Source organism: Macaca mulatta, chromosome 18 (assembly GCF_049350105.2).
Source record: "Macaca mulatta isolate MMU2019108-1 chromosome 18, T2T-MMU8v2.0, whole genome shotgun sequence".
Taxonomy (NCBI): Eukaryota; Metazoa; Chordata; class Mammalia; order Primates; family Cercopithecidae; genus Macaca; species Macaca mulatta.
The window spans coordinates 80,308,968-80,333,558 of record NC_133423.1 but is presented as its reverse complement, the minus strand read 5'-3'; the positions used below and the strand labels follow the sequence as shown (position 1 = coordinate 80,333,558).

Below are 24,591 nucleotides of genomic sequence, written 5' to 3'. Positions count from 1 at the left end.
ATATTCTTCATTGAGATATTCTTACCAATTGGAATAGGCTTTAGTTATTTCCAACCAAAAAAGCCCTGTTTAAAACAAAATGATTTCTATTTTTATTCCCCCACGTCCTCATTTTAGATCAAATACTCCCATGGTTTCTTCACTTGTTCCCCATGACATGATGTTAACCCTGCCATTAGCTTTGTCATTAGGTGAAAGTGTGGTAATCCTAAATCATCATCATCCCTATCCCCCTCCTCCTCCCCCTGCTCCTCTCCTCTTCCTTATGGCATAATGTAACTAGCCAAGAAGGAGAGAATCCTGCTTACCTCCTTGATTGTGAACACTAGTTTTTAAAATTAAAGAAGCCTAAAATTTGTTTGTTTGGGATAGCAATATGCTGTCAGCAACTGTGGTACTTTCAAACCATTCCAACAAATCATTTCAGTAAGATTTAAAAAATCTGAGACCTAATGGCATGCTATTGATATGCATGTTTTTAAAAATTAACTAGTGCAATGTAACTATTATTTCTCATTTCTATACCTCAATACTGTGCTTTTAAAATGTAAACACAGGTCATAATATTTATCCCTATTAAATATTTCTACACTGTTGGAGTCAGCCCATTATTCTAATATGACATTTTTTGCAGCACTGATTTTAATTCCTTGGGTTTTGTTGTTGTCTGTCTCCAAAAGTCCCTTCGCTAATTATACAGCACTTTCTTTTTTTTTTTTTTTTGTTTTGTTTTGTTTTTTTTGAGACGGAGTCTCGCTCTGTCGCCCAGGCTGGGGTGCAGTGGCTGGATCTCAGCTCACTGCAAGCTCCGCCTCCCGGGTTCACGCCATTCTCCTGCCTCAGCCTCCGGAGTAGCTGGGACTACAGGCGCCCGCCACTTCGCCCGGCTAGTTTTTTGTATTTTTTAGTAGAGACGGGGTTTCACCGTGTTAGCCAGGATGGTCTCGATCTCCTGACCTCGTGATCCACCCGTCTCGGCCTCCCAAAGTGCTGGGATTACAGGCGTGAGCCACCGCGCCCGGCCATATACAGCACTTTCAAGAATCAACACTTGTGCTATTTTCTAACTATTAGTTTGATATAAGCGTATATGTGTGACCTAATATATGCACATTGTAATATTTTAGTAATGCAGAATTTTGTACACTCAGGCTGCATTCATGTGACATAGACATTAGGTAACTTTGCTGGGCCTATAAGAAAGAGAGGGACTGAAAGGGCAGGGACTTAATAAGTATAGCTGCTTCATTACAAAACTGGTAATGCCTGATTCAGACAAGCTCCAACTTAGCTGGCAATCTAGAAAAACAGAATTGCCAAAGTTATACTTTGTCTTTGGAGTAAGAGAACATTTTCTGAGTACATACTTTTTAGAAATAGCATCAGACAAGAATACTAACAATCTTTTTTTTTTTTTTTTAGATTTATAAAGGTTAGCACTTAGTCACAAGAAACAAAGTTTTAAAAAAAAATTTAATTTACATTATGTGTATAAAATATCCTTTTACTATCTTAGTTGCTTATACAGGTTGAGTATTCCTTATCTGAAATGCTGGGTACCAAAAGTGTTTTGGATTTTGAGTTTATTTGGATTTTGTAATATTTGCATTATACCAGCTGAGCATCCCGTATCCAAAAATCTAAAGCCTTTCAATGAGCATTTCCTTTGATGTCATGTCGATGCTCAGAAAGTTTCCGATTTGGGAGCATTCTGGAGTTCAGATTTTTGGATTTGGAATGCTCAACCTGTATTTACATTATTGACTAAACTAACTCAGGAGAAACAAACTAGAAAAGTAACAAATTTATTCAAAGTCTCTCCTTTTTCGGCAGCTTCCAAATGGTAGCCTGCTAAATGAATGACTGTATATTATGTCAAATAAGTTTTAAAAATGGACGTCAGTGTAATGGCTTCCATGAGAGAAATCTGAGTCTGTGAGGCATTCATTATGCCTTTTACTGTCAGGTATTTGTGAAGTGTTTTAAACTAGAATGAAAAGGTGGGTGAGACTGAGATTACTGTGAACAAACGTTGTTTTAACAAAATGTTAAAAACATTAACAAATGTAGTTTTAACAAACGTTAAAACAGCCTATTTAAAAGTTGCTTGAACTTGCCCAGGTTATCTAGTTCTTTAGATTAAATGTATTTCACACCCTCTTAATAGATGCCTGTCCTGCACTTTTACTGCTTAACAATTTAGTGATAGAATACAATGTGAAAAGCTATGGTAGGGAGAAACAAGAGGGAAATGACAGAGATAAGCTTTCATTACTGTACTATTAAAGAGACAAAAATTCAGTTTAAGACTTTAATGGTAAAAACTACTATTAAAACTTGTTGGACACCAAACAACAATATCCTGGCTAATATTTTTCTTTTTTTCTACCTTACTACAGAAAAGACTAAAAAACCTTTGTCTTAATAAAGCAGAAGTTTAATCACCATAAATTAAGAAATGTTCATAACTCGGGTAAATGAGCCTCCACATACACCAAATACTCTCAATTCTTCATAACTCACATCAGCATTCTTTTTAGGAGATTGGCAAATAAGAAAAACAAGCTCCTCAAACCGACCTTTTGAAAACAGAGTTTGGGCCGGGCGCGGTGGCTCAAGCCTGTAATCCCAGCACTTTGGGAGGCCGAGACGGGCGGATCACGAGGTCAGGAGATCGAGACCATCCTGGCTAACACAGTGAAACTCCGTTTCTACTTAAAAAAAAAATACAAAAAAACAAGCCGGGCGCGGTGGCGGGCGCCTGTAGTCCCAGCTACTCGGGAGGCTGAGGCAGGAGAATGGCGAAAACCCGGGAGGCGGAGCTTGCAGTGAGCTGAGATCTGGCCACTGCGCTCCAGCCTGGGCGACAGAGCGAGACTCCGTCTCAAAAAAAAAAAAAAAAAGAAAAGGAAAGAAAACAAGAGTTTGTGGCTGGGCGCGGTGGCTCACGCCTATAATCCCAACACTACACTTTGGGAGGCCGAGGCGGGCGGATCACAGGGTCAGGAAATCAAGACCATCCTGGCTAACAGGGTGATACCCCGTCTCTACTAAAAAAAAAAAAAATACAAAAAAACTAGCCGGGCGCGGTGGCGGCGCCTGTAGTCCCAGCTACTCGGGAGGCTGAGGCAGGAGAAAGGCGTGAACCGACAGGCGGAGCTTGCAGTGAGCCGCGATCGGGCCACTGCACTCCAGCCTGGGCAACAAAGCAAGACTCCCTCTCAAAAAAAAAAGAAAAGAAAAGAAAAGAAAACTTTACCCCTAGCTGTTTCAGTTATAAGAATACATGTCTTCTTCTTTTTTTTTTTTTTTTTTTTGAGACGGAGTCTGGCTCTGCCGCCCAGGCTGGAGTGCGGTGGCCGGATCTCAGCTCACTGCAAGCTCCGCCTCCCGGGTTCACGCCATTCTCCTGCCTCAGCCTCCCAAGTAGCTGGGACTACAGGCGCCCGCCACCTCGCCCGGCTAGTTTTTTGTATTTTTTAGTAGAGACGGGGTTTCACCGAAGAATACACGTCTTCTATAACAAGAAAGGGTAAAGTCAAGATAAAAAGAAAGGTTTACCAAAATTTTTAAAGTATTTATTTAATTATATAAGACTTTGGAAAATATCTACTAGAATAGAAAGAACGAACCCTAAATTCCTCCCCCTTTGGTAAATTCCTATGCATGTCTAACAAAATGATGATTATATACTACCTTGATCTAAAAAAAATAGCATTTCTCTACCATAAAAATCTGTCAACATAATTTAATCAGTGCGTAATAGTACATCAATGTGCCAAAATTCAGAAACAGTGATTAAATTCTTAATCCTTTCCACACCTTGTCCACTTTCTCATTTTTTATCACCTTCATAAACTTTATCAGTTTCTATTTTACTATTATTTTAAGTCTCCACTCCTTAAACAGAAAATATGGTAGAGCTGAAATTTAGAATTTTCTCTTTGGACTGGGTTATTTATATATTTTACTAACCTCACTATGACTAAATTTGGGTTCTGCTCAGTTGAATGGAACATGTGATCAAAACTAAACACCAAGTTCCCTGAAGTCAAAAATAAAGACTGACTCAATGCTTCCAATTATTTACTGCCACCACCTCCCCCAAAGTCTTTAAATGGGTTCTATTTAACCCTTACAGGCACTGTGCTAAGTATTTTATATGCATTGTCTTGAATCTCATAAAGATGCAGGTCGTTATTATGCTTATTTTTTAAATGAAGTCACGAAATTTATACAACTTCATTCAATTAGTGGCTAGAATTTGACCCCAGTTATGGTTAGGTATTCCTGTTTTTTAAACACTAAAATGAGAATATAAAAGTTATTTTTCATTAAGTTAACATTTTAATAATTATAGTTATTACTCTCTTAGAAAGAATAAGCCTATAATTAAACTTAGATAATTCTTTAGGTTGTTTAATCAAAGGCATTATTGTATCTTTCACTCTCAGTACCTGAATACAATTAGAAATGCCATTGCCCAAGTTTAATCATTGTTTGTAAGGTAAAATTGGAATCATTGGCTAAGAGTTGCAAAACCAGTGACTTGGAATGCAATACTTAATATTTTTTGTTGTCGCTTCAGCTGGTTAATGACTGTATCTTCTGCTTCCCTAGTCTGCAAGTCACAGAGAAAGTGTGGTTGCTCCTCATGTGCAGAAGAGAAGGCTGAGAATGAGTGGTTTCATGATTTCTGTGAGTTCACACAACTACGGCTTTGAAACAAGGTCTTCTGACTCAAGGCTCTTTCTACTACCATTGCTCTTGCATGTTAGAGGCGAGGTAATATGGAATAAGACATGTTCTATGTGTAAATAACTACGCTAGATGTTCTTAAAAGTTTGGTAGACACATTGTTCAATAATTTTATGATGGAAAAAAATTAAAACTTTACACTAAACGGAAAACTGAAATTTATACATTTGAGTTACTCTTTATTGACCAGCATGAGTATTTAGAGAGAATTTGGCAAACTGTTTTAAAAGTTTATATGAAATCAAAGTCTGGCAGGATGAAAAGTTTGATGGAAAAAATCTAATCATTGAAAATATATTTTACTACATTTATATTGAGGAAAACCTTCAATATGACAGAGAATTTCAAAATTTTAAATGCCAGAAGACAGACACAATCATCTTTAGAGAAGAATCTTATTCCATATACAGTCATGCTTTATCTCTTAAGGATAGGGATACGCTCTGAAAAATGTGTCTTTAGGCAATTCGGTTGTTATATGAATATCAGTGTATACCTACACAAACCTTCATGGTAGAGCCCGCTGTAATGCTAGGCTATACGGTGTGGCCTATCGCTCCTAGGCTGCAAAGCTGTACAGCATGTTACTGTCCTGAATACTGTAAAATTATAACACAACGGTAAATATTTGCATGTTTAAACATAGAAAAGGTACAATAAAAATACAGTATTATAATCTTATGTGACCACCATCATACATGTTGTCTGCCATTGACCAAAATGTTGTTACGCAGTGCCATGACTATACAACTGATGTTCTGGTGAAATACTAATTCTTTATGCAAAATAAGTTGAGGGGGAGGATATTTATCCAAGACTAAGATTAGACTTTAAGAGTTAACATTTATTATACGAACTCCCAAATTTCTAGGCCAGAAATGGAAACTAACAACTTGAGGAAGAATCTTATTTATATTGACTCTTAGTTACTGATAAATATTTTCATTCTTGTTGCAAAGATCTGAGAGATGTGTTAACCCTGTTGCTATAATAAAACAAGGAAACGTCATTGAAAACAACATTATATTCTAGTAAAGATAGCAAATGACTTGGACTTACAAGATCTGGTTTTAAGCCCATAAGCTGTTTGTAACCCTGAGTCTTGGTTTCCCAGTCATGAAAAAGGAATGGTGTTCCTGGATTTTCCCTTACAAACTTTGGCATCCCAATGAGATAACGAGTATCAAAATGCTCTGGTGACCCAGCAATCCCATTCCTAGGTATTTACTCAAGAAATATTAAAACATAGGTCCATAAAAAGACCCATATGGGAAAGTATCAACATCATTCGTAATTACTGAAAACTGGAAACCATGCAAGGTCCAACAACCAGTGGGATAAACAAATTGCAGTACATCCACACAACGCAATCCTACTCATCAATAAAAAGGAAAGAACTACCAAACACACACAATAATATGGCTGAATCTCAAAGCCTTATACTGAATGAAAGAAGCTAGACAGAACAAAAGGCTATGTACTGTATGACTCCTTTTATATAGGGAAAAAAAATCAAATCAGTGGTTGCCAGGGGCTGAGGCTAGGGAAAAAGCTAGGTCCAGCTACAAAGGGGCACAAGGGAATGTTTTAGGGTGATGAAAAATATTCTCTATCTTGATTGTGGTAGTAGTTACATGAGTATATGTTTGCCAAAAATCATAAAACTGTACATCTAAAAAGAGTGAACAGGCCAGGAGCAGTGGCTCATGCCTATAATCCCAGCATTCTGGAAGGCCAAGGTGGGTGGATTGCTTGAGCTCAGGAGTTTGAGACCAGCCTGGCCAACATAGCAAAACCCCAGGTGGTGGTGTGTGCCTGTAATCCCAGCTACTTAGGAGGCTGAGGCAGAAGAATCTCTTGAACTCAGGAGGCAGAGGTTGCAGTGAGCTGAGATGGAGCCACTGTACTCCAGCCTGGGTGACAAAGCGAGACTCCATCTCAAAAAACAAAAATAACAAAACAACAACAACAAAAAAACCCAGCATGGTACATCAGGGTTTCTCCATAAATTTTGAAGAAATAAACCTAAGTTGAAAAATATAAAGCATTAAGTTGGTATTAAGCAATGCAGAAGACAGTTCTAACTCTGAAAATATATTGCTTTAATTTACTTTTAACCTAAAACTGAAATTTTCTAACCGAACACAATGTTTTTCAAAGAAACATAAAATAATGCTAGTGAATATGTAAAATACAACAATTGTATATACCATAAAATTGCTAAAAATCATCTAAACAGAGAATAAAAACCAGAAGGAGCTATATCAAAATAGTAAGAGTAGTATGTGTTTGAATAATAGGACTAAGAATGTTTTACTCTTTTTTTGTACTTCTCTGTATTTTCTGAATTTGGGGGTAGAAAATATATTTTTATAATAGCAAATAAACATTTAATTTATTGGATATTATGACTTCTTAAGATCCAGTTTAATTAACGTTTGAACAATTACAAAAGATATTCAAAAACACAAACTGAGGTTCTTAAATTAAGGAAACTAAGTATTTATAATATCTTGAGCTAAAAAACAGAAATGTAGGAATAAATCTAATGAAGTATTTACTTGCATATTGTGTAAGCATAAGTAATCAATGAAGCATTATATTATACCTATGCTGACACTACTTTTACTTAGGTCAAATGAGTATTTAAAAATAAATAAATAAAACACAATATCTTCAATTCGCCTGTATTCAAAAGAATAAACAATTCTAATTAGATTGGGTTATAACAAACCTGCTTTGCCATATTAATACTCTTTAAGGAGGGCGTCACATGAATCTTCAAACCCAGGAAAGAAATATCAACCCAACCTCATTAGCATGTTGTTCTTTATCAATTCTGATTGGTAAAGTTTTGTCCTGAAAATAACATACACTTAAATGAATCAGTACTGAAAAGAGTACTTATTTTTGGCTAAATAAGTCAGCATACAAGTTCAAATATATATATCAATTATCAAAATATATCAAATAGTGCCCTAGTGCCTCTTTCTCACAGAAACCTAGTAACAAAAATTTAGATGCTAATCCTTCTTACTGTACAAGTGCCCTAATGAACTTCTTTAAAAGAATCCAGCTGGAGTGAGTTGGGAGTAGGTACAGAGACTGACCACATGTTGATCACTGTTGAGGCTGAGTAATGTGTAAATGGGGGGGTTATTTTACAATTTTTCCTACTTATGTATGTGTGAAAATGTCCGTGTGTCCCAATGAAATCCTCGTTTTGTTTTAACAATGCAACAGGTGAAACAACCAGTGAAAATAAATTTTAATCTCCATTTATATATCAGCAGCTACTATAACTGTATTAAACATTTGGAGGGGAACAATGATTTATTCTTCCTTTAAATTATATCAGGCCTAATTCATTACCTTTGAACATTAATTTCAGAGATTTTCACGTGGTGTTAACTGAAGCAAAACAGGACAAAAATAGGTTAGTGCCACAACTTTTTTTTTTTTTTTTTGAGATGGAGTCTCTGTTGCTCAGGCTGGAGTGCAGTGGTGCGATCTCAGCTCACTGCAAACTCCGCCTCCTGGGTTCAAGCGATTCTCCTGCCTCAGCCTCCTGAGTAGCTGGGATTACAGGTGTGTGCCACCATGCTCGGCTAATTTTTGTATTTTTAGTAGAGATGGGGTTTCACCATGTTGGTCAGGTTGTTCTCGAACTCCTGACCTTGTGACTCGCCCACTTCAGCCTCCCAAAGTACTGGGATTACAGGCATGAGCCACCGCGTCCAGCCACCAAAGTACTGGGATTACAGGCATGAGCCACCGCGTCCAGCCATAGCACCAACAACTTTTAAGAGCAGGAAAATGGGATGAAGAGGAAAGAAACAATTTAGGAAAATAATGTTCACAAGAGAGAAAAGAAAACATTTTACATTGCAAACCAAAATATTACTAGTACACTAACAAATCAAGATAACTATAGCAAGAGACTAAAGTAGAATCTAATTTGCACTGATAAAAAAAGAAGAGAAAGTTAATTCTTTAATTTACTGAATTAAGGAAGCCCTAAACTTATCTGAACTACTGATATTTTTAACTTAAGACAAAATATACTTTTAAAAGCTGGAATTATTAATGAGAAGTAAACTATTTTAAAATTCCAACTTATTTCAGAAAACTTAAGATTTATTTAATAACTAAATCAATTTTTAGAATAAAAAAGCACATTGTCAATTTAGCACATAAAAGCGCGAAATAAATGTTCTGATAACAAAGTACTAAAATGATACATTAATTATCTCTGAACCCAATGTTGAATATTCTCATGAAATACAATGTTTATATCATCCTAAAAACTATCATAAATATTAGCCAAAGTACCCACAAGTTAATATAGGGTTTTTCCACTCTTGATACAAAATGGGACTTGAGATTTCTAGGATATAGCATAATATTGATCCAAATTTTAAAAATTATTTTCACAAAAGCAGCAGGGGAAAGTAGTAAAGATCTTCTTAAAGGAAAATCCCATATTACCAAATTTATTTTTTCCTGAAACAGGATAGCTAAACCCCTCATTATATGAGCACGGAAGTACACCAAGATGACAGTTTTACTTTCTTGATGTTTAAAGTTAGATTTCTTTCCTGTTAGAAGCACAAAATAAATATTTACATAGGGACCACCCTTAGGCACAGCAACTTGTAGGATTGGCAAGAATGACTGTACTGCTTTGCAACCATGCTGGTAAAAAATATTTACATAACAGCTTCCAGGGAAAAATTTTCATACTTAGTTATAAGTACAGAGGATGCAATATAAACAAATGTTCTAATTTATCCTCATAGTACATCAGTTCAACATTACAAATGTTGTTCAAACGAAACCAATTTAACAAAAAGAAATCTAAATTCCGTCTACAAGGAAAGTAATATCTTTTTATAAACTTTTATAGCATTGCATCTTTGTCTTTCTTAAAGTACTTATCTTCCACCTTATTGTATTCATTTCTGTACATCTTCTGCAAGTTTAAGGAGAAAAGCAGCTCTCATTATCTAAAATGTCAATGTGCCTTGTACTTTGCTAATATGAAAGTAGAATTTCATAACTCAGTATGTTGGAATGGAAAGCAAAGCCCCAACAATGTTTAACCTTTTCGGGTTCACCAACTGCTGTGAGAACCTCTTGATAGCTGTGGACCTTCTCCCCAGAAAACGATGCACAGGCAGTTTTGAATATAATCCTGGGGATCTCCTGAATACAATCTGGGGGATCTCCTTTAAGAGGTCCAGGGCCCCAGTTAACAATCACTGGCACATGAAATACCAAGAGCCAAACCATTCTTCAACTAAAGAGAACAGGGATAAAAAGAGGATGTTCAAGTTCAGGTTTCTATCAGATCAGTTAGGCTACTCACACAATAGACCAAAAAGACAAGAACTAGACATCTACTGACCATCTACTGACCATCTACTCACCTCCAATCACAACAAGAAAATCAGCCAATCGAAATAAACAAATAACCAACAACTCTCTTCAGAAAGATGATTAGCCTCAGAGCAGAGAACACATTCCAACATCAAGGCCTTCCTTATCTCCAAGTGTTCTCTGCTCTAAGTCCAGTCTGTAAGTCCTATCTAAACACATGGATCTCCCAACCAGGTTTTATTGCCTCATTCTTAACTATATATGGACAACCAAAGAATGCTATACATTTGAAGAAATCCTGACACATAAAGACATAAAAGAAAAAAAGATCTCAAAAGAGACCTCCTCCACCAGCAAAAAAAACTTCCAATAAGTATCCTCCAAGACATTGAAGAAAATAATGCATCCAAAACAAGTAAATAATGTTAATAGGAAAAATTAACAAGCAATAAATAAGAGCTATTGAAATGTAAAAGTTATTGCTAAAATTAAACAATTCAATAGAAAGAGTCCAAAGGTAAAGTCAGGAAATTTCCCAGAATATAGAGTAAGAAGGTATGATGGGATAGAAAAGAGCTAATACACTATATACAAGCAATGAACAATCCAAAAATGAAATTAAGAGAACAATTCCACTAACAATAGCATCAAAAAGAATAAAATACTTATGAACAAGTTTAACAAAAGAAATGTAATACATACACAGAAAACTACAAAATATTGTTGAATGAAAGAAAATCCAAATAAAAGGAAAGGCATACATGTTCATGAAACAAAGACATAATACTGCTAAGATGGCAACACAGTACTCCCCAAATTGATCTACAGATTCAATGCAATCCCTATTAAATCTTAGCTGGCAATACCAAAGCCACAATTCATGAAAGAAATAAATGATAAGCTGGACTTTATAGAAATTTTAAACTTCTGCTCTGCAAAAAAATATTCTCCAAAGAATCAGATGACAAGTCATAGACCAGGAGAAAATATCTGCAAAAGACTTTTCTGATAAAGGACTGCTATACAAAACATACATACAGAGATCTCAACAATAAAAAAAGTAAACAACCCAATTTAAAAAATGGGCCAGAGATTCTTAACAGACACCTCACCAAAAAAGGTATACAAATGGCAAATAAGTATAAGATGCTCCCCATCATATGTCATTAGAGAATTGCAAATTAAAATAATGTGATACCACCATATACCTATTTAGATGGTGAAAATCCAAAACACTGAAAACACCAAATGCTGGTGAGGATGTGGAGCAATAGCAACTCTCATTCACTGCTGGTAGGAATGCAAAATGGTACAGCCACTTTGAAAGACAGTGGCAATTTCTTACAAAACTAAACATAGTCCTACCCTACAAAGCTGCAATTGCACTCCTTAGTATTTAGCCAAATGAAGTGAAAACTTATGCCCACACAAAACCTGCACATGGATGGTTATGGCAGCTTTATGTTATTTTATAGGGACAGGGTCTCACTTGGTTATCCAGGCTGGAGTGCAGCAGTGTGATTATAACCTACTGTAGTCTTGAACTCATGGGCTCAAGCCATCCTCCTACCATGGCCTCCCAGGTAGCTAGGACTACAGGTGCACGCCACCACTCCAGATGGCTTTTTTTGGTAGAGATGGGGATCTCACTATGATCTTGAATTCCCAGCCTCAAGGGACCCTCCTGCCTTGGCCTCCTAAAGCAGTGGGATTACAGGCCTGAACCACCATGCCTGGCTAAGCTTTATTCATAGACACTAAATCTTAGAAGCAATCAAGATGTCCTTCAATAAGTGAATGGATAAACGAACTCTGGTACATCCATACTAATCAGTGAGTGAAATATTAATCAGTGAGTACATTCATACAGTGGGATATTATTAGGCAACAATAAGTGATAAAAAGAAATGCATTATCAAGCCATGAAAAGACATAAAGGAAACTTAAATGTATACTCTTAAGTGAAAGAAGCCCCCTTTAAAAGGCTACATTCTGTATGATTCCAACTATATGTCACTGTGGAAAAGGCAAAACTATAGAGACAGTAGAAAAGATCCGTGGATGCTAGGGGACTGGCAGGAGGTAGGGAGGGATGAATAGGTTAGCTTATGGGGATTTTTAGAGCAATGAAACTATTCTGAATGATGCTGTAATGGTAGACACAAGACATTATACATTTGTCAAAACCCATAAAAAGGTAAAATACAGAGTTAATGCTAATGCAAAGTATAGATTTTAGTTAATAATAGCATATCAATATTGGTTCATCAATAGTAACAGTATACCACACTGATGCAAGATGTTAATAACAGAAGAAACTGTGGACATGTAGGGGGAATGGGTATATGGGAACCTTTTATACTCTCTGCTCAATTTTTCCGTAAACCTAAAACTTTTCCAAAAAATAAAGTCTACATATTTTTAAAATCCCAGCTGGCTTTATTGCAGAAATTGACAAGTAGATTTAAAATTCACATGAAAATGTAAGGGACCCAGAAGAGCCTAAGCAATCTTGGAAAAGAACAAAGTTGAACTTAGACTTCCTAATTTCAAAACATACTACAAAACTATGTAATCAAGACAATGTGGTACAAACATAAAAATAGAGATAGAAACCAATAGAATAGAACTAACAGTCCATAAATAAACCATTTATGGTCAAATGGTTTTGAACAAGGGTGGCGCTATAATTCAGTGGGGGAGAAATGGTGCTGGGACAAGTAGATATCCACACACAAAATAATAAAGTTGGATCCCTGCTTCACTGCAGGCTCGAACTCCTGGGCTAAAGTGATCTTCCCACCTCCACCTCCCAAAGTGCTGGGATTACAGGTACATGCCACCACACCTGGCCTAAAACTACAAAATTCTTAGAGGAAAATAGACAAGTAAATATTTATGACTTTGGCTTAGGTAATGGTTTCTTAGATACAACACCAAAAGCACAAGTAACAAAAGAATAAAACAGAAACATCGGATGTCATTAAAATGTAAAACTTTTATGATACAAATGATACATAATAGTTGAAAAGACAACCCACAGAATGAGAGAAAATATTTGCAAATCATGTATCTGACAAGGGACTTGAACCCAGAATATATAAAGAATTCTTACAACTCAACAATAAAAAGACAAGCCAATTTTAAAATGAGCATAGGTTCTGGGTTAGGCGTGGTGGCTCACACCTGCAATTCCAGTGCTTTGAGAGGCCAAGGCAGGACGATTACCTGAGACCAAGAGTTCAAGACCAGCCTGGGCAATATAGTGAGACCCCCATCCTTATAAAGAATTTAAAAAATTTAAAAATTAGCCAAGTGTGATGGCACATACCTGTAGTCCCAGCTACTCAGGAGGCTGAGGCAGGAGGATCGTGTTAGCCCAGGAGTTCAAGGCTGCAGTGAGCTATGATAGAGCAACTGCACTCCAGCCTGGGCAACAGAGCGAGATTCTTGTCTAAAACAAACACACACAAAAAAGAGCACTGGTTTTCAATAGGTATTTCCCCAAAGATACACAATAAGCTAACCAGACATGGTGGTGCATGCCTATAGTCCCAGCTACTTGGGAGGCTGAGGTGGGAGGATTGCTTGAGTCCAGGAGGTTGAGGTTGCAGTGAGCCGTGATTGCACCACTGCACTCCAGTCTGGGTGACAGAGCAAGATCCTGTCTCAAAAAAAAAAAAAAAAAAAAATACATACACACACACACACACACACACACACAGAGCACATGAAAAGATGCTCAACATCATTAGCTATTAGGGAAATGCAAATCATAACCACTCCACAAAGGTGCTACAATAAAAAGGAAAGACAAGTGTTGGTGAGGCTATAGGGAAATTAGAACCCTCATACACAGCTGGTGGGAATGTAAAACAGTGCAGCCACTTTAGAAAACACTTCAGCAGTTCCTCAAAATGTTAAACACAGAGTTGCCATATGGCCCAGCAATTCCAGTCCTAGGTATATACGAAAGACAAATTAAGAGATACATCCAGGGCTGTCTGTAGCAGCTCACACCTGTAACCCCAGAACTTTGTAGGGCCAAGGCAGGAGGATCACTGGAGGACAAGAGTTCGAGACCAAGCTGGGCAACATAATGAGATCCCGTCTCCACACAAATTTTCTATTTTTTTAATTAGCCAGGTATGGTGGCACACACCTGTAGTCCTAGCTACTTGGGAGGCCAAGGTGAGAGGATCGTTTGAGCCCAGGTGTTCGAGGTTACAGTGAACAATGATTGCACCACTGCCTGTGGTGCAAACAAATCTGTGTAACATAGTTTGTCTCTTAAAAAACAAAGATACATCCACACACTAAAACTTGAATATTCATAGCAGTATTATCTACCATAGCCAAAAATACAAATAACTCAAATATCTACCAACCAATAAATGGATAAATAAAATGTGGTATGCCCATTCGGTGGAATATTATTTGACCAAAGAATGAAATACTGAATATGTTACAACACACAGGAACCATGAAAACATTATGCTCAATGAAAGAAGTCAGACACAAAAGACAATGTATGATTCCATTCATATTAAACATCCAGAACAAGCATGTAGAGGGAAAGTAAACTGCCTCGGGTTTGCGGGGAGAGAGAATAGGCAATGACTTCTAAAGGGCATGGAGTTTCCTTCTAAGGTAATGAAAATGTTCTAAAATTAGATTGTGGTGATGGTTGCACAAGTCTGTCGATATGCCAAAACCACTGAATTGTACCCCTAAATGGGTAAATTTTGTAATATGTGAATCATATATCTCAATAAAACTTTTTAAAAAAAGATCTAACAGAGAATCCATCTTAGATAAGAGTTCCAGAAAGGAGGACATTATATATAATTATATATTATATAAAAATATATATTACATAAAAACATATATATTATATATGTATGTATGTTAGGTCAAGGGATATATATATATAGATATATATATACACACACACATATACACATAACACAAGGCATTTCCTAGTCTTTGGCTCAAAACTGATCCCCAAAAGACTCACAAGATACCAAACGCAATGAATGAAAAGACCAACACTAGACTCAACAGTTTAAATTCCGTAATACCAAGGCTAATGAGATGATACCAAAAGTTTCCAGAGAGAAGATATAACAAAGTTACCTACAGAGAATAAGAAATGGGCCGGGCGCGGTGGCTCAAGCCTGTAATCCCAGCACTTTGGGAGGCTGAGACGGGCGGATCACGAGGTCAGGAGATCGAGACCATCCTGGCTAATACGGTGAAACCCCATCTCCACTAAAAATACAAAAAAAAACTAGCCGGGCGAGGTGGTGGACACCTGTAGTCCCAGCTACTCGGGAGGCTGAGGCAGGAGAATGGCATGAATCCAGGAGGCGGAGCTTGCAGTGAGCTGAGATCCGGCCACTGCACTCCAGCCTGGCCGACAGAGCGAGACTCCGTCTCAAAAAAAAAAAAAAAAAAAAAAAAAAAAGGAAATGGACTGGCATCGGACTTCTTATTGGCAATATGGAATACTATTAGATAATAGAGAAATGTCTCCAAAGTTCTGAGGGAAAAGAATTTAACATAGAATTCTGTATTCAGGCAAACCATCAGTCAGGTAAAAAGTGAGAATAAATACATTTTCAAGATATGCAGGACCCAGAAAGCTTACTTCCCACACAAGCTTTCTTAGGAAGTTACCTGAGGGCATGTTGGGACAAAATGAGAGTTACTGTTAAAAACAACAAGTTATGAAATCCAAGAAACAGTGGAACCAACTTGGGAAAGTAATGATGGAAAGTCACCATAAGACAGCTTGCATCAGACCTAGATTGCAATCCGTTAAGTATGGAAACATCAAGACTGAAGGCTCCATTTGGGAGGAAAAATACATTAAATACTTAAAACAATATAAGGTGTTAATGATTGATGACACAAGGTGAAGAAAGATAATTAGAAACTCAAGAAAAAATCATTCAAGAAGGGAAATATAATCATAGTACCTATGTGACTATACAGTCAACAGTCAACAATATATAATCATTATAACATAAACATGGTTTATTGTCAGTTTCAGAATATACCTGTAAATAAAGCATAGAAGATTCAAATACAGTTACAAAACAGAGAAATAAGGTTAGTAATTACCGATAGTGCACTCACGGGCCAGGCATTGCTCTAAATACTTTATACCTAATCCTCACAATACTCGCACAGTATGGTTATTATCCCTACTTTATAGATGAGGAAATTGAGGCATTGAGAGATTAACTAACTTGCCCAAGGTCATACAACCAGTAAATGGCAGAACTGGATCCAAATTCAGATAGCCTGGTTCCAGAGTTCATGCTCTTAACCATTATACTATGCAGCCTCTCAGAATACAGATATTATCAACCTTGACAATATAAAAGTAAAAGTACAGGTAACACTCCATTCGCCACAGATTTTGATGCAGCCCATCAGAATTCCAAAAGTAGCCCATCAGAATGCCAAAAGTAGAAAATTTTGAGGGCAGTACTCATAAATGCAAGGGAAAAAACTGATTTCTCTGCTTTCTATGATGTTAATCATGGTAGATTCACATGATCTCCCAAGACTGGAGCCCAAACAAACCCTCTCTTCGATTCCCTAAAGAAATGCACTGTTCTTAAAACTCACTTATAGTCTGTCTCATTGCTAATAATAATAATAAAATAAACTTTAAAAGGAAAGAAGGAGACTATTAATATTCTCCACTTACATCAGGAATAAAGAGATAATATCTCCAGTTGATAGAACAGAATAGAAAACCTTAAATATACTGAAGAAATTGAAAAAATAAACAAGAGATAAACTCAAAACTGTGATACAAGTGTGTCAGCGCAGGAGTGGGAAGAAGAACATGATGAGCTATGACCTTATCTGTTACAGCAGAAAGGCAATTTTAGATATATAACATCTAAAACTGATAAATCAAGAAATAGTAGTACAAGCATATTATTTAGGCACATGGCTAAAAATTACTAACAGAAGTAAAAATATAAGCAGTTAGATTAAAAGTGTTTTTCCCAGGGTAATAGAATGAGTAAGGAGAATTAGATCAAGGGATTCATTTTTTCACCATGTATCCTTCTAATAATTTAATAATTTATTACTCTGATGAAAAAAAGAGAACATTTGACACATACTAGTTGGTTTCTTTCTTTAAAACTGCCTAGAACTAGAAGAAAATTTTGAGCTCACCTAGCCAGTCAACTCACTTTACAGTTTAAATGTGGCAGAGTATATTTTCCACAGATGGCCACACCATTCTATCCCATCCACATGTTCAGCTTACAACATGACACTGTCACTCCTCCAACAGAGGTGGAGCCTATGTTCCCTCCACTTAAATCCAAGTGGACCCGCAGCAGAGATCATATATCAGGACCACAGAAACACACACATACACACACAGATAGAGTGAAAGGGAGAGAGGGAGGGAGATGGGGATAGAGAAGGGAAGAAGGGGAGGAGAAGTCAGGAAAAGACGTATACCCGAAGAATCTTCCTAGCCCAGGTTTTAGACTTTATCAGTGAGCCTTCAGATTTTCAATGTCCAATACAGTGGCCACTAGTCATATGCAGCTATGCAGTTAATGAAATTAAAATTGAATTAAATTTAAAATCAGATTTTCAGTCATACTAGTCACATTTCAAGTACTTGGTAGCCACGTACGGCTAGATTCTACTGCATTGCACAGGGTAGACGTAGATCTTTTCCATCATCGCAGAAAGCTCTGTCTATAATGCTGTTTCAGATACTTCCACTCCCACCACCTTCAAGCCGCCCTGCTAATGCCACATGGAACAGAGATGAACTCTTCCACAGAGCCCTGCTCAGAATGCAAATTCGTGAGCAAAATAAATGTTGTTTCCACCCACCGGTTTTTGGGGTGGTTTGCCACACAGCCATAGAAAGAGGAACACACGGAAACTAAAGCTCAGAACGTGAAATAATCTGATAGAGTTTGGGAGTCCACAAAACCAGGTGAAGAGTGGAACTAATCACATTTCATTTCAACACTCAATAAATGTTTGTGAATAAACAAACAGGAAAATTCTCAATATTTGAGCCCTAGATCTTTTCTAACCCCAAGTAGTCTGTCATCCACCAGGAAAGTTTATCTGCTACTCCAGAAAAAAGTTTGATGTTTCCTGGCTCTGAAGGAACAGGAATCTCAGAAATGTCAGCATCCATGAATTTGTGACTGAATATGTATCCTAGCTTATTTTGTTTACTAGAATCACCATTTGCGTTAGGTGGAGCTCCATTTGCTTTTCCGGTTTTTTTACACTGATATAGCACTCTTTACATTTTGAAGTATTTTGTTTAAGTCTTATAATTTTTTTTTGAGATACAGTCTTGCTCTGTTGCCCAGGTGGGAGTACAGTGGCGCGACCTCAGCTCACTGCAACCTCTGCCTCCTGGGTTCAAGTGATTCTCCTGTCTCAGCCTCCCAAGTAGTTGGGATTACAAGCATGGGCTGCCATGCCTGGCTAATTTTTGTAACTGTGATTTTTAAAATTTTTTTAACTGGCCAGGCATGGTGGCTCACACCTGTAATCCCAGCACTTGGGAGGCTGAGGTGGCAGATCGCTTGAGCTCAGAAGTTTGAGACTAGCATTGGCAACATGGCAAAACCCCGTCTCTACCAAAAATAGAAAATAAATCAGCCAGGCATGGTGCCACGTGCCCGCAGTCCTAGCTACTCCAGAGGCTGAGATGGGAGGATCGCTGGAGCCTGGGAGGTCAAGGCTGTAGTAAGCTGTAATAGAGCCAAAAAAATTTTAAAGAGTCAAACAAACAAAAAACCTTTGCAAGTATCTACCCATATTAACCAAAAGCTTTCTCTTTTAAATACTCCCTTTAAAAGCAAGGTATTTTAAATAAAGTACACTTTTTTTTCTTTTTTTTGAGACAGGGTCTTGCTCTATCACCAGGCTTCAGTGCAGTGGCACATTCATAGCTCACCGCAGCCTCAACCTCCTGGGCTCAAATGATCCTCCTGCCTCAGCCTCCCAAGTAGCTGAGACTACAGGCGTACGTGAACATGCCCAGCTAATTTTTAAAGATCATTTGTTGTAGAGACAGGGTCTCACTGTGATTCCCAGGCTGGTCTGAAACTCCTGGGCTCAAGCGATCCTCTTGCCTCAATCTCTCAAAGTGCTGGGATTACGAGGCATGAGCCACTGTGCCTGGCCAAAGTACAATTTTTAATTACTTGAACTAATGCAAGTTATAGAGTTGAAGAGTAAAGAATATAATTTGGAATTAAAGAGAATCTCCATCTAAACATGAATATAGCAAATGTTATGAGACTTTATTTTGAATAATGAATAATGAAGCTACATTGAAACAACCTGGGAGATACCACAGACTCCTCATCTGACCATAGCACAAAACTGGGCTTCATGTGCAGACACAAAATTTCCAGCCAACACAAGCCTAAGCAGGCGTGCCTTATTAAGATTTCCACATACAAAATTAGGTGATTAAAGAATTAGTGTTAATTTTTAAACTGTACAGTTGCTCTAATAGCTATGTTGGTAAAGAGTTCTCTTTTAGAGATACATATTAGAATTATCAACAAAACAGTATCAAGGGATTTGCTTAAAATTAAAACAGAGCTGGGAGTGGATAGTGAAGGAGGGTATAGATGAAACAAGAGTAGCTGTGAGGTAGTGACTGCAGTAACTACTCATGGATGGTTCATTATATTCTTCTCCTTTTATACCTGAAAATGTCCACAGCAAGAAAGTTGAAAACTGAACAACAAACAGACTTCCCTAGTTCAATGTTTTGGTTTGAAATGCAAAGTTAGGGTTATCAGAGTATGAAACGGGGGCAAATAAAATTCCAACTATTAGCGCGAAGGACCAAAATGTCAGAAATAAGCACAAAATGTTTCTGATGTATAAAAACAACTGTCACTCCAGCACATACACACAGTTAGTCTCGAGTGAGGGTTACAGTCATGTTAGCTGACTCACACTTTACATAGAATGCTAATGTGTGTGGTTACTGAATTTCTGAGTGCACAGCCAGCAACTAGAAGGGAAGCTAATCAGGAGTTCAATACCAGCCTGGTAACTGAGCCGCATCACTTACTCTTACTTTTCTCCCCAGAAAAATGACCGTGGTGGCTACATTAAGAGGCCTGCCTTGATGACTGGAAAAGATATAACTGCGACGTATCTTGGAAACAGATTGTCCAATCCCAGCCAACGACTTGCCTGCAACATTGTGGGAGACCCTGAGCCAGAGTCCCCTGGCTAAACTGCTCCCAGATTCCAGGCCCTCAGAAACTGCATGAAATAATACATGTTTATTGCACTAAGTTGCTATGTTTTGGGGTAATTTGTTACATAGCAATAGAAAACTAATACATCGTACTTAGGGTAACAATTTATTATTTGATCAGCTAATTTTTTTTTCTAAATACAGTCATTGAACATCTTTGCTATGTTAATTAGATTACACAAGGGAACCCCTTAAATCATCTGAATAGAGTGCTCATCACCTTGTAATGACATGTTTATACAACAGGATATTATACTCAGTATTGAACTTCTTGAATCTAACCTTGCTACATATATGATTGCTGTGAGGGTAAAAATCCAGACCTGTGGGTCATGATTCAGTACCTGAGGCCCTGACCCAACACTCATACCCTATATCTGTATATAAACATAATGTTTCTGCTCTACAATATAGTTCAATATTAATAAAAGTACTCTTAGTCCTACCTGAATAAGGCATTTGCTCACATCACTAGCACAGAGTGCTTTGTTACAGCTCAGTGATGCTGGAAGCCATGTCAGGAACATCAGGATGGCTAGAGTAAGCACAGCAACATAGTGTAACTTCATGTTTCTTCAAAGAAGATGATCAGTAACTCCCAGGAAGCTAAACAAACAAACAAACAAACATAACTTTAATTCAAAGGCAAGTGCTAGGGTAAAAACAAATATAGAAATGAAAAACAAAACATAAACTAAGACTCATTGTTTGTGTCAATAGACTTTTTCTTTCTTTTTTAGAGTCTTGCTCTGTTGCCCAGGCTGAAGTACAGTGGTGCGATCACAGCTCACTGCAGCCTTCAATTCCTGGGTTCAAGTGATTCTCCCACCTCAGCCTCCCAGTTATCTGAGACTACAGACAATACCACCATGCCTGGTCTTCAAAAAAACTTTTGAGTGATCATTTAAAGATCATTCTCAATGAAAGATTATATAAACATTTAAAAATAAACAGTAATTTTATATAATAATGGCTTCATAGCAATCTTCGAGGACCTAGAACACTACAGTTCCTCAGACTATCCAGAAATGGTGACTATGAAAGTAGAGTGAGTATATCTAAACCCTCAGTAACCTGAGAATACATCAGGCAAATAGCTAGTTTCAATACTGCACTGCTACTATTCAACTTTAGTTTTAGCTCCATTATTCAACTTTAAGACCATATAAAACTATTAATATTGTATTATAATTTTAAGATATTTAATTTTCATTCTTAGAATCAAAACAAAATTTTAAATGGAAATTATTCTAGGGTTTAGACAGAATAGAGCAGCTCAAAGCAAGAAGTAGTCCACAGAGTCACTTCTTAAATAATTGAGCAAATAACAAAAGGCAGTGTAAATTATTAATTGCATTAAGAAGTCTGGGTAATTATTAGACTGTGAAGATATTCTTTTTTTGTTTTTGTCTTCTGAGACGGAGTCTCTCTCCGTTGCCCATGCTGGAGTGCAGTAGCGCAATCTCTGCTCACTGCAACCTCCGCCTCCCAGGTTCATGCGATTCTCCTGTCTCAGCCTCCTGAGTAGCTGGGATCACAGGCGCCTATTACCACGCGCAGCTAATTTTTGTATTTTTAGTAGAGACGGGGTTTCACCATATTGGCCAGGCTGGTCTCAAACTCCTGACCTCAGGTGATCCACCCGCCTCGGCCTCCCAAAGTGCTGGGACTACAGGGGTGAGCCACAGCCGCCGGCCAAGATATTCTTTTAATTCTATTAGTATCATGCATTCTTCAGAGTTACTAAGAAGATACTATAGTTCAAAAAGAAGAAGGAAAAAAGACTAGCACAAATACAGTTTGACAGGAGCCAAACAGTATACATAGTTATTAAACTTTAAATACGGGAAGATATAATTTCTTCAGGTTAAAACACCTCCCTATCAAACATAATAAATTAAAATAAATGACTACTGACATAAGAGGGATAAATAGTGAGTTTATGGGGGCATTTATGATTACTCTAAACTTTTATTCTAAGTGTTACAAAGTACATTAAAGGAAAAACAATAAAAGAGTGAAAAGAATAAAGGGCTTTGGGCCTGGTATGAGTCAATTTTGAAAGAGAAAGCCCTGGTGATCATTACTGAGGCTCACAAAGCATTCCCTAAAGACCGTTAGTAACCTAATTTCCTAATGTATTTAACGCCGCATACCAAATAGGATGATTTCTGGAGCAACCAGTACATATACGCAGGGGCCAAATAAGGTTATTTGGAAACTAATTGTCGTGGAACTAGTTTTCATCCTACAACCACGAAAACTGGGATTTTCTCCCTCCCCCAACTTTTACTGTTGTCTTATGAAATGTTCCACAAATTCATCTTACTCCCCAGATTTCACTGGAAAAAGTATTCAAGTAACTACGGCCATGTCCAAATCAGGTAACAGAATTAAAGGACTTATCTTTTCCTAAGGAGTCAGAAACCATCACGTATCAAAATTGTTTCGCATACATCACGCCCAGTTTCTCGTTAAGGGAGATGGCACTGACAGCAACCAGGGCAGAGCAGAGCCTCTGTGGAGCGGTGCCAGGGCCCCGAAGGCGCCGGACGCCCCGCGAGGCAGAGGCCGGCGGCGGCGCGGGGGACCCGGCACCCGCAACCACCCCCACCCCGGCTCGGCCGACGCGGGCTGCGGAGGACGCGGGCCGGCCCAGAGACGGTCTGGACCGAGGAGGCGCAGAGATGCTGCCGGCTCCAGGCGTCCGGCCTGTGCGCCCGCGCCCAGCACCCCCCTCTGTCCTCCGCGCAGCCGGGCCCAGGCTTCTCCCGGCCCCCGCGAAGCTCGCCGCGGCCCCGGGCCTCGAGAGGGCGGAGCTCGGCGCCCGGCCCCTTCCCGGCCAAGAGGCTGCACAATCCCCCAGCCGCTGCCGCTTACCGTGCGCCGCGGTCCCGCGAAGTCACCCACCCCTGGATCTCCGCCGGGTCGGCCGAGCCCGGAGCGCGCTGCGGCGGCTTTGAGTGAGAGGCCAGGCCGCGCCTCCGCCGTCCCCTCCGCGCAGCGCCCGCGAGCCTCGGGCACCTTAAAGAGACAGGCCTGCCCGCCGCCCTCCTCCCGGCTCCTGGCTCCCAGCCCCAGCTCCCCTCTTCCCCTCCGCCCTCGCTGGGGTCCACAGCCGCCAGCTCCCGCCAGGAGGCGTCTCTCACTCCCGCGGCGCTCCTGTCAGCGCGCACGCCCCCATCTCGGCCCCGCCCACTCCCCCGCCCCTCCCACAGCCCCGCCCCCTCCGCGCCCCCGGTTTCGCCCCTCCCTCGTGCCACGCCTCCACCGCGATCTCCCGCCCGCTGTCCCCCGGAGGCCACGCCCCCAGGCGCACCCACCCTGGCTGCCCAGCGCGATGTCCCTTCGCGCTTCTCCGCACCGGGATCCCCAGTCCCTCAGGTTCCGACAGACCCTCCTGTCAGGCCCGTTCTCCGGGCCCCTCAGTTGCAGTGTTAAGATTAACAGCGACTCACGATTAAAGCCTTGTGATGCGCTAGCCACTACGCTGAGGATATGCCGTGTAGTAAAATTCCTCAGCACTCCTCACAGCCGCCCTGTAAGGAAGCGGCCATGGCCGGGTTCTAGGGATGCAAAGCCGAGCGGGGCGCTGAGTAGCCTAGCGCGTCGCCGAGGAGAGCTGGCATGTGAACCCTTGTCGTTTGCCGTCAGAGGTAGGATTTGTATAAAATGAGAGTTTCCTAGATCTGCCTCAGACCTACCGAATACGGATCTCCGAGGATAAAGCTTTCGGAACTTCGTTCACCAATGCGTTAAAACTTGCCGGGCTGGCGCTGAGCTCTGCATCCGAACTCGAGAGGAGGGGGCGCCGCGGATCCGGGCGCGGAGGTCGCGCAGCCTAGGTAGAAGGTGCGCGGTTAGCACGTAGGTTAAAAACATTGAGAATGACACTCAGTTCTTTCCCACAACTCTGGGTTGCTTCTTCTTTTTTTTTTTTTTTATTTCTTTTGAGACAAGGTCTCACCAGGTTGGAGGGCAGTGACGACATCAGGGCTCGCTGCAGCCTCCACCTCCCAGGCTCAAGCAATCCTCCCGCCTCAGCCTCTACAGGCGTGCACCACCACGCCCGGCTAATATTTTATTTTTTTGTAGACATGGGGTCTCGCTATGTTTCCCAAGCTGGTTTCAAATTTCGGGGTTCAAGCGAT

At 39.3% G+C, this 24,591-nt stretch overlaps 1 protein-coding gene across 11 annotated transcripts in view; it reads right to left on the bottom strand.

The window, feature by feature from the left end:
• The window catches only part of TWSG1 (twisted gastrulation BMP signaling modulator 1), a 115,516-nt gene extending 92,101 nt beyond the window's left edge, over positions 1-23,415 (bottom strand). For 10 of the 11 annotated variants that reach the window (XR_013408078.1, XR_013408080.1, XR_013408081.1 and 7 more), the window contains exons 1-2: positions 23,321-23,405; positions 20,887-21,046 (exon numbers count right to left, since the gene is read on the bottom strand). Coding sequence is in view for 1 of the 11 variants with exons in the window: in NM_001257525.1 (NP_001244454.1) it covers positions 20,887-21,009 (123 nt within the window). In the remaining 10 variants the exon portion in view is untranslated. 11 annotated transcript variants of the gene reach the window in all.
• Positions 23,416-24,591: the final 1,176 nt, after the last annotated feature.